This window comes from Rhinoderma darwinii, chromosome 7 (assembly GCF_050947455.1).
Source record: "Rhinoderma darwinii isolate aRhiDar2 chromosome 7, aRhiDar2.hap1, whole genome shotgun sequence".
Taxonomy (NCBI): Eukaryota; Metazoa; Chordata; class Amphibia; order Anura; family Rhinodermatidae; genus Rhinoderma; species Rhinoderma darwinii.
The window spans coordinates 109,541,101-109,555,291 of record NC_134693.1 but is presented as its reverse complement, the minus strand read 5'-3'; the positions used below and the strand labels follow the sequence as shown (position 1 = coordinate 109,555,291).

The 14,191-nt window shown below is 40.7% G+C and overlaps 1 protein-coding gene across 11 annotated transcripts in view; it reads right to left on the bottom strand.

Annotated features, from left to right (window-relative positions):
- IQSEC1 (IQ motif and Sec7 domain ArfGEF 1) overlaps nucleotides 1-14,191 on the bottom strand; it is a 725,681-nt gene that overhangs the window by 52,696 nt on the left and 658,794 nt on the right. For all 11 annotated transcript variants that reach the window (XM_075833821.1, XM_075833822.1, XM_075833824.1 and 8 more), the window contains 3 exons: nucleotides 11,057-11,336; nucleotides 7,290-8,542; nucleotides 5,057-5,218 (listed from right to left, as the gene is read on the bottom strand). In XM_075833821.1, coding sequence (XP_075689936.1) covers nucleotides 5,057-5,218; nucleotides 7,290-8,542; nucleotides 11,057-11,336 — 1,695 coding nt within the window. The remainder of the gene's footprint in view (nucleotides 1-5,056; nucleotides 5,219-7,289; nucleotides 8,543-11,056; nucleotides 11,337-14,191) is intronic.

Sequence of the window (14,191 nt, the reverse complement as noted above, 5' to 3'; positions counted from 1 at the left end):
TTTGTGCAGCACTGCACATGTATAGGCAGGTGAAAGGTTCTCCTTAAGAACTGACTGTTCATATGCTGCCTAATACATCTTACCCCTTGGCAGGCACAATTGGTTAGTATATTTTTAACAAACGTCGAAGTATATGTTGTTTATTTTTACTTTATGAACTTGCAGTCCTATCACTTCAGACATAAAAGTATTGCTAGAATCTATCCAGTAAAAAGCAAATTAAGCAACAGAATTTAAGAAATGCTAAGTATTCTCTTCAAGATAATGCCAGGAAAGCGATGGGAAAAACAACAGATTTTACATGTAATAGATCATTTTAGTAGCTATATTTTTCAGGAAAATATGCATGACAAAGAGGTGATTAACGCGTTTTACAAAATTGGAAGAAATAGCAGGAAAAGGAGGAAAGCAAGTATATGCTGGAGTTATCAGAACAGCAGGACACACTGGTGCTCATAGGGGGGTAGCTTTAGAAGTGATTGGAGGATTGGTGATTCTGTAAATTAGTTATATTCCCGAAATAACAACGTAATTAGAACGTTCTTGGGACCCAGTGGTTTTTGCAGAAAAAAACCTGCAGCAGATTGGTAGCCCACTAAAAGTCATTTAACACAAATCTTCTGTAAATGCCAAGACTGAGAGTGTTGTACTAATTGCAGAACTATTCCAGTAGGTCCTGATAGATTACAGCCACAGATGCAGCACTGCATATTGGTCAGAATCACAGATTTTGTTAAAAAAATGAAGACTCTACCATCTGGGATCAAAGCACTGTTCATCCTGATATTTCTAGTTCATGAACAGACTGTCTGGCCTATCAAAGGACAAAGGTGAGGAACAGCTAGAAGGGCAGAAGTGGTTTTGCAACTACATAACAATACCATATATGAATTGTGGGAAGATAGTCATTTGTGATTGTCACCTGTCATTAGTGCTAGTCACCTTTGGAAATACAGCATCTGTAATTCAGGGATGGCTGAACAGATTGAGAGACTTCCGTGAACACCCAAAATGCTTAGTGAGTTATATGCGGTACTGCAGTACTAAAGTATATAGCGTTAAATACAGCAATCTCAATAATATCAATAATATCCTTATTTATTGGTCCTTTAATGCATTATATGCTGTTGAGAGAAAGTATAATGCATCAAACATCAGGTGTAATATGTACAATTGTAATATGTACAGGGGAAGTACTTCTTAGTTTATACAGTAGGTTAAATAAAATGTCTGCGGCCCTGCATCCTGGTTAGGCCAATGAGACTGCAATGACCACTAAAAAGTTTGTGGAAGGATTCCAGAGAATTTAAGGGAACTCATGTGGATATAAAATCCATCATAGGGCTTTCACACCATAAAGAGAATTCTTGGTACTATATTTAGCTACATCAATTCTCCCTATGAAGGCTAAGAGAGCCTCACAAGGCCTTAGACATGAGGTCTTAACTAAGGGCCATTACCCCCTAAATCAGGGATAAGCACCCCCAAATCTCCCACAAAATGTTCTTTCACTATAAATTTATAATAGTAGTATATCATAGTACCATAGCATGGTGTGCAGAAATCTAATGAAGAAATGGCTATTTAGTACTTTATGCAGGGTTGTAGGTATCATAAAGGCATATGAGGGATATGTATAGGGTTGGACAGTTTAATGTGCTATAGACATGGAGGTATTAATTTCCCTTAAATATATTTTATGGGGCTGTGCCACGAAAAAATTTTGTTTACTACATACTAACACTGATATCATACAACTTACAGATAATGAATCACAGATTTTTGCAGATCAACCGATCAATTAAATTCACACAGTATGTGTTTACAATGCGGGCATTGCACGTAATTTGTTTGGTCTTCAAGGAAGTCGTGATATGCCCCTCCTGCCCTGCCGCTGTGGGTCTCTAAGTGGTCCCTTTTTGCCACCACCTACACCGTCTTGTAACATAGGGGATGCCGTCTTCTTAAGGACTGCTCTAACACCTTGCGTCAGCAGTATAACAGTACTTCTCACATAAAAACACTTGATGGTTGCAGAATAACTTGTTTTTATACATCCACTCTCAGATACGGAGGACGGGGCTCACTACTTAAACAGGCTGCTTGCTCTTGTTACTAAACCTGTTTGTTGAACTTGTAGGCAGGAAAAGTCACTGGATTAGGCCCTCACCGGGCCTAATGTCGTCCAGTTTCTCTAGGCACAGCTACTTCCAGCCTAGGTCACACAGCAATGACTCTCACAGTATCTGGCGCAATTTCTCCAGCCCATCAGCAAGTTTTATGGCAGCTGGGTGTGGCCTGATAAGTGCAGCAGGTCCCGCTAACACTACACACGGTCTCAGCTACATACACTGACTATTTCCTGCAGCCAATTCCCTTAAAGGGGTTTACCCATCAGGGACATTTATGGCTTATCCACAGGATATGCCATAAATTTCAGATAGATGCGGGACGCACCTCTGGGACACGCACCTAACTCTAGAACGGGGCCCCCTAAACCCTGTTCTACCTTTCTCACTTCCCGCTGCCACTTGTAATTTCCGACCATGTAATCAGAAAAAAACGTAGCTCGCTGAGCTACGCTGTTTCCGTAACTCCCATAGAAGTGAATGTCAATTACGGAAACAGCGTAGCTCCCATGCTATGCTGCTTTCGGAACTGCCTTTCACTACTTACAAGTGGCAGCAGGAAGCGAGAAAGGTAGAACGGGGTTTAGGGGACCCCGTTCTAGAGATAGGTGCGGGTCCCAGAGGTGGACCCGCATCTATCTGACATTTATGGCATATCCTGTGAATATGCCATAAATGTCCCTGATGTGCAAACCCCTTTAACTCACCTCCTCGTGGTCGTTGCTATGACAGGACTATTATTATTATATTTTATTATTATATCAGTTGTTTGGCAATGGATACTGGGATATTCATCTAACATTTTTGTCAAAGTGGCTTTTCCATTTCAGCGACCTCCTGAGACCTCACTGTAGGCTTGGCATCTGCTTGAAGTGCATTCTGCCACTGAGCAGCTGAGCAAATATATTGGAGGAGGTACCATGTCAGAAGCCTCCTATTGTGCCTAACAACCTTCCAAGGCTCCACCAACTGTGGAGCAACTGCTGACGAATGTTGTTGTTACTCTGTAGACTGGTCACGTGAACAAAGGCTAGGCCCTGGATTTTCTGGTTCTGTATCACATTTGTGGCCATTTTCCACTCCAGACGACTGTACGCGAGAGAAGGATTTCACACTGGTCATCTGTTGACTAGACTTGGTGACCGGCCTCCGCTCTGTCGCCCATGACACACTGGACTCACGTGACCGTGTCTAGTGACGAGCTGACGTGTTTCCGGTCCCGGGGCATCATGGCCGTGGTTTCCGGAGGCCGACCACATTTTCCAACAATACAATGCGATCTATAGTTAAACAGGTGAGTAGATTTACTTTGATTGGTGTGTCTCTTCCACCTGGACATGCGCTGTTGCAATTGGCTAGTGGCCATTTAAATATTGTGTGTACAGTGTTCAACGCCATCCCCAGACTAAGGCATTTAGCGCCGAAACGTGCGTTGGGGCGGACATCCACTGTGTAGTTACTCCTGCATGTAATATGGGTACGTTATGTCCCTAGACACCGATTCGCATTTTTTAATGTTATTACCTGCTCTCATTTCTATACTGACCCTCCATTAGTTACATTACTCTTATGGTTGCATATTACTTGTGTTACTTGGTACTTTTGTACTTATACATGCATCTTTTTCATCATATTCGGTCTGTATAATTTCTTTGGGGGCTGTTTTTGTCGTTAGCTTTTCATCCTTGGAGCCGCACAGCGTATGATCCTTTTATCTGTAGGTCTGTGGATACTTTTTATTTTGTATTCAGTTTTTATTGTTACATTTTCACTTTTTCAATTTTCTATATTCTTGGTCGATGTAGCATCCATTCTTTATAGGTTTGTTGTTGTTGACTAGACTTGTACACTCAACCACTTGGCTGTGCCAATTTTCTTTGGATGATTAGAGTGTAAATAAAGTTGTCTCTTTCTAAGAACAGATCTGCTCCCTTTGACCAGGATCACTCCTGGACCGGTGACACAGACAGTCTAGTCACCCTTTTTGTTTTCTACCAGAATAAATTCCACCTCCTCTCCTACCCCATAATTGCTACAGTTTATAGCGATCTGGTGGACAAACACATCTTCGTCAGTGTTGTTTCGACTGATGAAACCATACCCCTTGCAAGTTTTAATCCATTTTACCGTGCCATTCACTTAAGAGGTTTGCCATTCCTTTTGAAACACTAAAACTGTTGTGGAGTCTTGAGTAAGGTTTCCCGACACTCAGCCCCTGGATAAAGGTCCCTTCTCATTGAACAGGATCCACCTGCCCTCTGCGGCTCCTTGGGGCACGGCATTCTCTGTCAAAATGTCCCATTGCTCGTGCTGGCCCCTTTCAGCTGGGCAATCTCTGCTGTACGTTCTCTCGACAAACCCATTATATCTTTAATGAATTACTGGAACACCATCATGGGGACAGCAATGTCCAGCACTGCCATTCGAGTCATTGGCCATGGTTTTATTTTTATTTTCAATTTTTTATCAGAATCTTAGCTCATACAATGCAAAAATAAATATGAAACACAATAAGATAACCTATCCTTTGTATCTGGGATGAAACTGTTCCATGCAGAGGTCGAACTAAATATTATTAGCCAAGGATGATCATATAATTTGTGATAATTCAGTTTGATAGTACGTACATAGATATATGGTACACACTACGTCTCTCTTTAATGGGACATACATACATTATGTACGAGAAACAGTATTCATCATACAGCTCCATAGTCATCAAAGTGAGTTCAGTTTCAAGCAAACAAATGCATATAAGCCTGATTTCAAAGAGAACCATTGCCTTTACAGGCATCCATGACACTTATAGATGTGTTATTACGACCTCTGGTCCAATGTAGACTGGTATAAAGCAATTGTCTTAAAGTGCTACAATAAGGGAAAACACTTTGTTCAGTATAATAGTTATGATAAAATATATTACTCACTCAAGGACATCTCTGTTGAACTGTTTCTGCCTGTTGCCGAGAAACTCGCCAATCATTTGGCGGCTAAGCCCCTTTCGCTGCAGGAGAAAATGAGCCACTCCAACTGGGGTGTCTGGTACAAAGCCCCGTTCAATGAGATACTGGATCCCCTTTTCAGGTTTCCTAAGAGAAGAGAAAAAAACATTAATTCAATGGGAATTCAATTTACATTCCACAGAGAATCGTTTTGTTTTGTAATATGCAAAATAAAAAGTGGCTTTAAATGTAAAAAGTGTCTCCCTCAAAAAAACAAAAAAACAACACTACTAATGGGAGTGACAAGAACTCATATTGCTCAGTTATATGACCAGAGTATGAATAAACTATCTCTCAATTTGCCCCTCTCCCAGCAGGAAGTCCCAGCATGATTGCAAGCACCAATCAGCAGCCTGATTACATTCAACCAATCCGCTGTATTTTCTTCCAGTAGTAGTGCCACACTTATCAATGAATTGCGTCTGGTATTGCAGATCAGCTCCATTGAAGTGAATAAAACTGAGCTGCAATACCACACACACAACCTACGGACAGGTGTGATTCTTTTTTTTAGAAGAAAGCAGGCATTTATATCTAATAAGTTACAACCCATTTAAAACTAATATTGTACACATGTAAGGAAACTATGTACTCATTAGATACACAATACGCAGTTCCATATAAATGATCACAATCGTTCTTACAATACAAATAATCAGATGTGCTATCACATTTTGATGGAAAACTGTCACGTTGAACATGGTATCTGATCTCCAGGCAGAATATTATATAAGAGGAGGAGCTATGCTGCTCCCGATCATGCGATCTGCAGAGATCTGCAAATCAATATCTGCATAGCATGGGGCTGGAAGTGGCACTGTGCAAGTAAAAAATGGTGGAAAACAACAACTTTAACCAAATTTAAGAAGATTATATTATTTTTTGTAGAGACAACAGAACTCTCTGATATTTTATTCATATTTATTTGATGTTGTTATTTTTTGATTGATCAACAAATACAGGCTAAGATCACATGGCAACATTGCCCCTTGTATCCAAGATGGTGACACGCTCTGCATGCTCTGAATAAGCCGTGTAAAAAGCACAGAAACCTTTGAACAATAGTTGTTCGGAGCACATGATCTCATTGTTCACATAGTCTTTTCTGTGAACATACATATAAACATTGAGTTACTATGGTTCACGCATATAAGTACATAATGGCAGGTATTTTTTAAAATTGGCGTTTTATTTGTCAGTCTTAATCTCAAAAATGCTGGAGTAAGATGCGTGTAATTTATTAAGAGGTGCACGTCCCTTAATAAATTAGGCGCATCTCTAGCCATCCGCGCGCCATAAAGTCAAATTTATGGCAGCTATTAGCATAAATTATAGTAAATTTATAGAGCTGGTGGCCTTGCCCCTCCCACTATGCCCCGCGCTCTCCTTTTTTCTTTTTTTTTTTTAAAGTGGCAAAAATATGAAATGCTGCAAAATGTTTGCACAAAAAAATAAATCACATTTTTGTAGAACTTGCAACTATCTACTCCAGAAAACAGGCGCATAGTGTTTGATAAACGCACCCCAGAGTTTGCAGGAGCCAGTCAGGACATATCTGAGGACCATTGCGTGAACATGATAGTTCTCTGTCAATGTCCCTTGTCTCATAACTTGTTGATAGTTAAAAAGTTGCAGCACTTCAGGTGCTGAATAAAATAAAATTGTAAACCCTACAGAACCCCTTTAACAAGCATTTAAGGAACACTCTAAGCAAAATGTATTCACTGTGTTATGCCTAGTACAGGAGCTGCATGACACAGGGATTCTGTTTTTGTGTTCTTTGAATTTCTGTGACAGCCACTTTCACCCTCCAGTCTGCATTCGGCTTAATACACTAATGAGTTTTCCTAGAGTGTTCCTTTAAATCGTATTTAATCATGTTAATGCTGCCTGGAGTGTTCCTTTAAATCGTATTTAATCATGTTAATGCTGCCTGGAGTGTTCCTTTAAATCGTATTTAATCATGTTAATGCTGCCTGGAGTGTTCCTTTAAATCGTATTTAATCATGTTAATGCTGCCTGGAGTGTTCCTTTAAATCGTATTTAATCATGTTAAGGCTGCCTGGAGTGTTCCTTTAAATCGTATTTAATCATGTTAAGGCTGCCTGGAGTGTTCCTTTAAGTGTTTAGATAATTTCAGTGTTCAGATTGTACTTACTTATTGAAGAGATTCAGCCCAATCCTGTAATGTCTTTTCCTGATGACATCATTACTAAATGCAGGTGAATCCCAGCTATTGCGCGTCTCTTTGTGGTACGTCTGTTTGCTCAGGGTCTGCTCCCGGATACTGTCTCTTGAAGACTCTGAGCTGCAGTTTATAGTATCATTGGAATTAGAAGTGCTATTTATGCTGTCATTATCGCCATCTGAATAATCCGACTCAGATTTACTCTGTCGGTTTACAGTGCCGTTAATTATCAACTGTGCATCAATAGGCCTTGGCCGGTGGCGGCTTTGTTCATCTTCCCTAGGGATTATTTTGGTAGCAATATGTGAAATATGTTTGGGACTTCCTTGTTGACTATGAATCCCTCTTTCAAACACATTCTGCCTTTTTACAGATCCTCGTTCAGAACGATCGCTAAGGTCTACTGAACTGTCACTAGGTGGCTCAATGGTAAGTAACGGGAGATGGTCTATTCTTGACCGATGATCCTGGCACTCCAGTGATGGGGTGCTCCGACAGCTGGTATCTGTATCCAACTTATCATCCTTATGAGTCATGGACCAGTACTCTTGAGAAGAGTTCATTGATCTGTGTCTTAAGTCAGACTCTGTGCTGGACGGCCTGTCCACAGACTGAGAAAGAGGAAGAGGAGGAGAAAGTTCTTCCTCGTCAATATAGAGGGTAACATCACTATATGATGCCGTCATTTCATCAAGTTTCTTGTGATCAAGATTATGTGCTGGCTTAATCTGGCTACTTCTTTCTAATTCCCGACTTCTAACTTGTTCAGGTGCTTGGATTTCATCCGCATGTAAACTACGACAATTTAAAGCATCATCGATAGATTCTGCAAGGGACTTGACTTGTCTGGAGAAAGCATCTTCTAGTTCTGTTATAGCATCAGCAAAATCACTAGACGCAGCAGGAGATTGTAGTGATGTCTGCTCACCAAGATCCCCACAATCAGATTGCCCAATACGGTGCCCTAGTTTAGGGCCATCGTTTGACAGAGACAACTGCTTTCCTTCAAAATAGGAACTATGGACTTTCTCAGGTCCTTCAAAAGAGAACTGCATTCTCATATTGGACAATACAATCCGTCTTGACATGCGGTTTTCTGACATGGAACTTCGAAGCCTCTCGAAATTCTTGTTCATCTGATATTGCCGGAAGGCAGTTTGGATAGTGCGTGCAGCATGTCTGGTTATGAGACGGCCTCCATATTTGCGCTCAAGCATTTCCACCTTAAAAAAGAAAAACAGAAAAAAAGTGAATATCATGATATTGTAACAGACACAGAATTTTTTTTAATTAAGCCAATGTTTATTAAAGATGTATTCTGGTTTCAGCAAATAAAGCTTATTCATTGTATAATGAGGGGAATATCTTCGTACATACGGAGTCCAACGTACACTACACGTCAGTGCACAGAGGCTGTAAGGGCACGACCACACGTAGCGGAATTGCTATGGAATTCCGCTGCGGACAGTCTGCAGCGGAAATCCGCAGCGTACACGTTTCTCCATTGCCTTCCACAGCTTTTTAGTTGTGTTCGTTTACACGTTGCGGACAAGTCCGCTGCGTAGCATAGGCTGCGGCGCGGAATTTGGTGTCCGCAGCATACAATGGTTGTTGCGGATGTGTAACGGACTTGTTGCGGACTCATTGCGGAATTTCTCCATTGACTTCAATGGAGAGTCAAAATTTCGCGATGAAGTCCGCAGATGTTATGTACATGTTATGTGTGCTGCGGAGCGTATTGGTTTTACTAACATGACATTTCTTCATTCTGGCTGGACCTATGTATTTCTAGGTCTACAGCCAAACTGAGGAAGTCAATGGGGCTCCCGTAATTACGGGTGACTACGTGTGTGCACGCATAATTACGGGTGACTACGTGTGTGCACCCGTAATTACGGGAGCGTTGCTAGGCGACGTCAGTAAATAGTCACTGTCCAGGGTGCTGAAAGAGTTAAACGATCGGCAGTAACTGTTTCAGCACCCTGGACAGTGCCTACCGATCCCAATATACATCAACCTGTAAAAAAAATAGAAGTTCATACTTACCGAGAACTCCCTGCTTCTTCCTCCAGTCCGGCCTCACAGGATGACGTTTCAGTCCAAGTGACGGCTGCAGCCAATCACAGGCTGCAGTGGTCACATGGACTGCCGCGTCATCCAGGGAGGTCGGGCTGGATGGCGAAAGAGGGACGCGTCACCAAGACAACGGCCGGGTAAGTATGAATTTCTTTTTACTTTTACTAGGGAAAGGGCTGTCCCTTCTCTCTATCCTGCACTGATAGAGAGAAGGGAAGCCCTCTTCCCCTCAATACGCAACGGCTAGTCCGCATCAATTTAATGCCAATTTTAGCCAAAGCCTCAACAGAATCTGCAACGCAGATTCTGTGCGCCATTGATGCGGACAGTGGCGGAAGAAATCCGCCACGTCTGGGCATGCCCTAAGGCTCTGTACTGAGAAGCCGTAGACCCCCTGTGCACTGCTGAAGAAGCTTCTCTGCACAGGGCTCTGCTGTGTGCACGAACTCGTACTGTAACAAACCATGCACCTGTGTAATCATCACATGACCAGGACAGATTTTTATTTACCAGAAGTAAACAATAAAGTTTCTCATTGAATGACACGAAGCAGAGATCTTGAAAACTGATTAGTGCAGAAAGTATCTCTTACAGTCTATACGTTTTATTTTTCGAAAACGTCATACCTCTAATGTAGGTTTCGATTATTACATTGGATTTAGCCACGTTGTGAGCTGCCCTGTTACTCAGAATAATTTAGACTCCTGTTTATTTTAGATTCCTGATTATTAGTTACTAGTGAACTGAACAGGCATATTCTCATAACTACACTATGTAAAGGTGACATAACATATTATGTACATGATAATGCTCAAAGCAGAGTAATATATTGCAGAATAGACATAATTCTATTTTCAAAAACAATATTACAGTATCATTGCCTGGTGCGGAAGAGTGTGTAATAAATCCCACTACTTATATTAAAAAGTCTGGGAAATGTGCCACTAGTGCGGTCAGATTACCATAATAAAAAAAACACTGATGAAAATTTTATTTACGATATAAAGAAAAACTATGCAATTAATACATAGAAATACTGGGGGACATGCATGAAAATTGCATTAATGCATAACCCCCAATTTGTCATGTCATAAAACTACATATGTAGACAATGTCCCCTGTCAAATAACCTAATGATATCACGTAAATTAAGCTTAATTATTATTGTAAAATCAAAATTAGTGCAACTTTCTAACATATGTTGTGTTTTAATTATATACCATTTCAAGATATCCATTTGCTGTCAGTGAATAGGAATATTCTTACTTGCATTCAAAGCCTGAAAACCCATATGGACCTGACGCTTCTCACAGCAGAGGTGGATACAATTGTATCCAGTCAAGACAATTCTGTGTGCGCAATAAGCAGCAGGAGCACAAATCTCTCTCCTGAATTAATAGTTTGCTACAATGTATCAGTGTAGATAAAATGTCTCAGAGAGTTACACAAACTTGATACAAATGTATCCACCTCTCAGCTGGGGCTAGGTTTGTATGGATGTACAGCCCCTGGATGTAACCAAGACTGTTTTTATCCACTGACAGCAAGCAGAGATCTTGAAACATTTATTCTCTAATTATTAAGCTTTGTTTACATAAAACAGGAGAACTCTTAACCCTGATGTCTTTTGTATATAGAAACACATATAAAGAAAGTGTCACCTGCTTGTCCTGCAAGTCTGAAGACAATTCATAGCTCTCGGAGAGTGATCTGGAGCGTTTAATAGCTTCCTCCTCAGCCTGCTTGCGGAGGATAGATGTGGAATGCTGTAGTTTTGGCCTTCGTGACCGCTGTCCAGGTGACACAGAATATATCCCGTATGAAGGATGGTCGTATTGGTCGGGGCTTATAGATGAGCTATGCGTTATTGCTCCTTGGTGGTAACCGGATGAGCCGTCTAAAGAAGCACCTGTTTCACTTCCAGGGACCTCTCCTTCAACACTAGACAGGAAAAATGGAGAAATAACCATAAGTCCAGGTAACCCCAAGAAAGATTTTTTTTTTCATACAGTACATAAAACAATCCTAAGAAGGCTTTATAATAATCTGATATACTTGGATACACTTGGTTACTCACACCTAGTCAACAAAGAACAAGCAGATAATATTTACAGATCTCACCTGTTACCTGCAGTAAAGTACCTCGCTTTCATCCAGCTCGAAGCAAAACAACCTGCATGCATAGAAACGGAACGCAGGCATGTATGGGGTGTGTTAGGAGACATTAGTGTCAGTCTTATCCTGAGGTCAAAGTACTGACTGATCACATAACCAACTGATCAAAGTTTCTACTGTCCGTGTCTTAAAGGAACCTCTATGAAAAAAATTATCTTTTTTATTTTTTTGTGGCTAAATCACAAGAAAACGTAAAAAAAAAAAAGTGTTGGGCCCTTTCAAATGCACAATAATAATAATGATAATATAAAAAAAACCATGTTATAAACACAGCAATGCCAAAAACAACCCCTTTCCATAGTGTGTTTCCACCTCCCAGGAGTTGGTCGCACTTCTAGGACACAATCACCCCAATGTTAATGCAGAGGAGAAGAAAAAAGCTGTCAGGGGGTGCCCATTGTAACCAGCTGAGGTCACTGCCATACATCATTTAATATAAGTGTCCTTAAAGGAACAGTGTCACGAAAAAAAATTTTTTTACATCAGTTTGATTTTAGTGTTTTATTAAAAACTTTTATATTTATTTGTGTGTTTGTGTTTTACTTTTTTTTATTTTTGAACTTTTTCTTCCCTATGGGGGCTGCCATTTTTTTTTCCATTTCTGTATGTGTCGATTAACGACACATACAGACATGGAATACGGCAGCTACAGTCCCATAGTGAATGCGAACGGGGCCCGTTCCATTCACTATGCTGTACGCCGTCTGTGTGGTCCGGGGCCATTTTCCTGTAGACCGGAAGTCGCGGCCGGACAGTAAGATTACTACTTCCGGTCGCGGCTTCCGGACTTGTGCACTTGGAGCGGCGGTAGCAGACGGAGCGGACGGACCGGAGGGGGCGGCGGCGACTGGAGCAGGTAAGTTATTTCTATGTATGTTCGTGTTTTACTGTGTGTTTACTAGTGTATGTAAACCTACTACACTGTGTGTTAGCTCAAAAAATGCCGACACACAGTGTAGGAGGTTTGACCGTTCAATCCCCTCGTTTCTCCCGGCACTAGCCAGGATAAAGGAGGGGGGGATTCTGAGAGCTCACTAGAGCGAGTGAGTTTTCTCAAATTTTGCAGCATAAAGCAATGTGGCTGCTTTACCACATGCAATGCTGCAATTTTGGGAATTGCTCCATCTAGTGACCAGCACTGGGAAGTGTTATAAATTAGAATCTAATTTATAATATTTCCTGACTAGTGAAAAAAAGTAAATAATTAGAACAATGTTTAATCATTTTTACACTAACTGTTCAATTTAAAAAAAAACAAAAAAAAAAAACTCGCAACACATTCCCTTTAAAGTATTCCAGGGCAGAGATCTAGGTGTATTTTTTTTAGCAGGTAAGGGTTCTAGGTGGGAGACCATTCTAGAAGTGGAACAATAACAAGAAATATAAAAAGAATTGTCTGAAAGCATTTATTCACCGTATGACTACAGACATCCTTATTCATTTTTCACCAAATGACCAAATGAAGTTGCGACTATAAGGATATGTTCACAATTCTTTTTCGCGGCCGTTTCCTTACGAGGCCGTATTGAAAAATGGCCGCGTAAAAAAACAGCCCGTCGGAACAGAACGCCATTTTTCCCATTGAAATCAATGGGCAGATGTTTGGAGGCGCTCTGCTTCCACCTACCAAGTGCCATTTATAATGCAGAGGTGGTTTTGGGCCCCGTCCTGGACCAGGCTCTTAGTGCATCTGCTACATCTGCATTTCCTATAGCTACACAAATAAAAAATTGTGCATTTTAAGCATGCAGAGTCAAAACTTTCAATAACGAAAGTGGATTAAAGCATCACCCATGAAAGCATTTATTTAAGAAATATTTTTTGATGGTCACACCGCTCTTCTACAAGATATGGGAAGGGAAAGCAAACCAGGGCTGTCCCAGGATGGCAAGGATGTGGCGCATAAACCATCACCATCAGTAGTCCCATTATGACTATTGGTTTGTATCTTCCTCTACACACCCTACTGGCATCACTGATACATCATCATTTTTCCTATTTATTTTGTATCTATTTAAGAATTAAACAAATTTAAATTTTTATTACCATTGTCAGAAATTTGGCAACATAAATGCTATTTTAATTACGGGTATATGAAAAACAAAAGCGGTGTCGGACTGGGTTTTTTTTTTGGGCCCACTCTCCAACTGTACAGAACATGTGCATGTTTAGATTCTCTATTTATTTAAAGTAGAAAATGTATCTAGCATACAAAAAATATCCATAATCCCCATACCCAAATTTACCTTAACCCGCCTCCACCTACTGGCAGAAAAAAAAAGTTCACTTTTAATTACATTGTAAACTCTGTTGTTAGTGTTGCATACACAGGACATATATCTTCAAAAAGGTCTAATAGAATATTTGTGAATCATCCCATGCGAAAAAGATCCTAGTGGCAAGTGATGGGCTCCAAAACCAGCTCCAAACGGGCTTGGCTTCTGCTGGATTATTAGGGTCCACTGTTATGTTAGAGCCTGGGCCCACCTAAGTATCCTCTGGTACTCTGGTGGGCCAGGCCAACCCTGACTAAGAGTCCAACATTCAATACATACTCAAAACAGATATATCTTATATCAGTGGAAAAGGTTAAATAGGTTTTCCAGTCATGAGAAATGGAA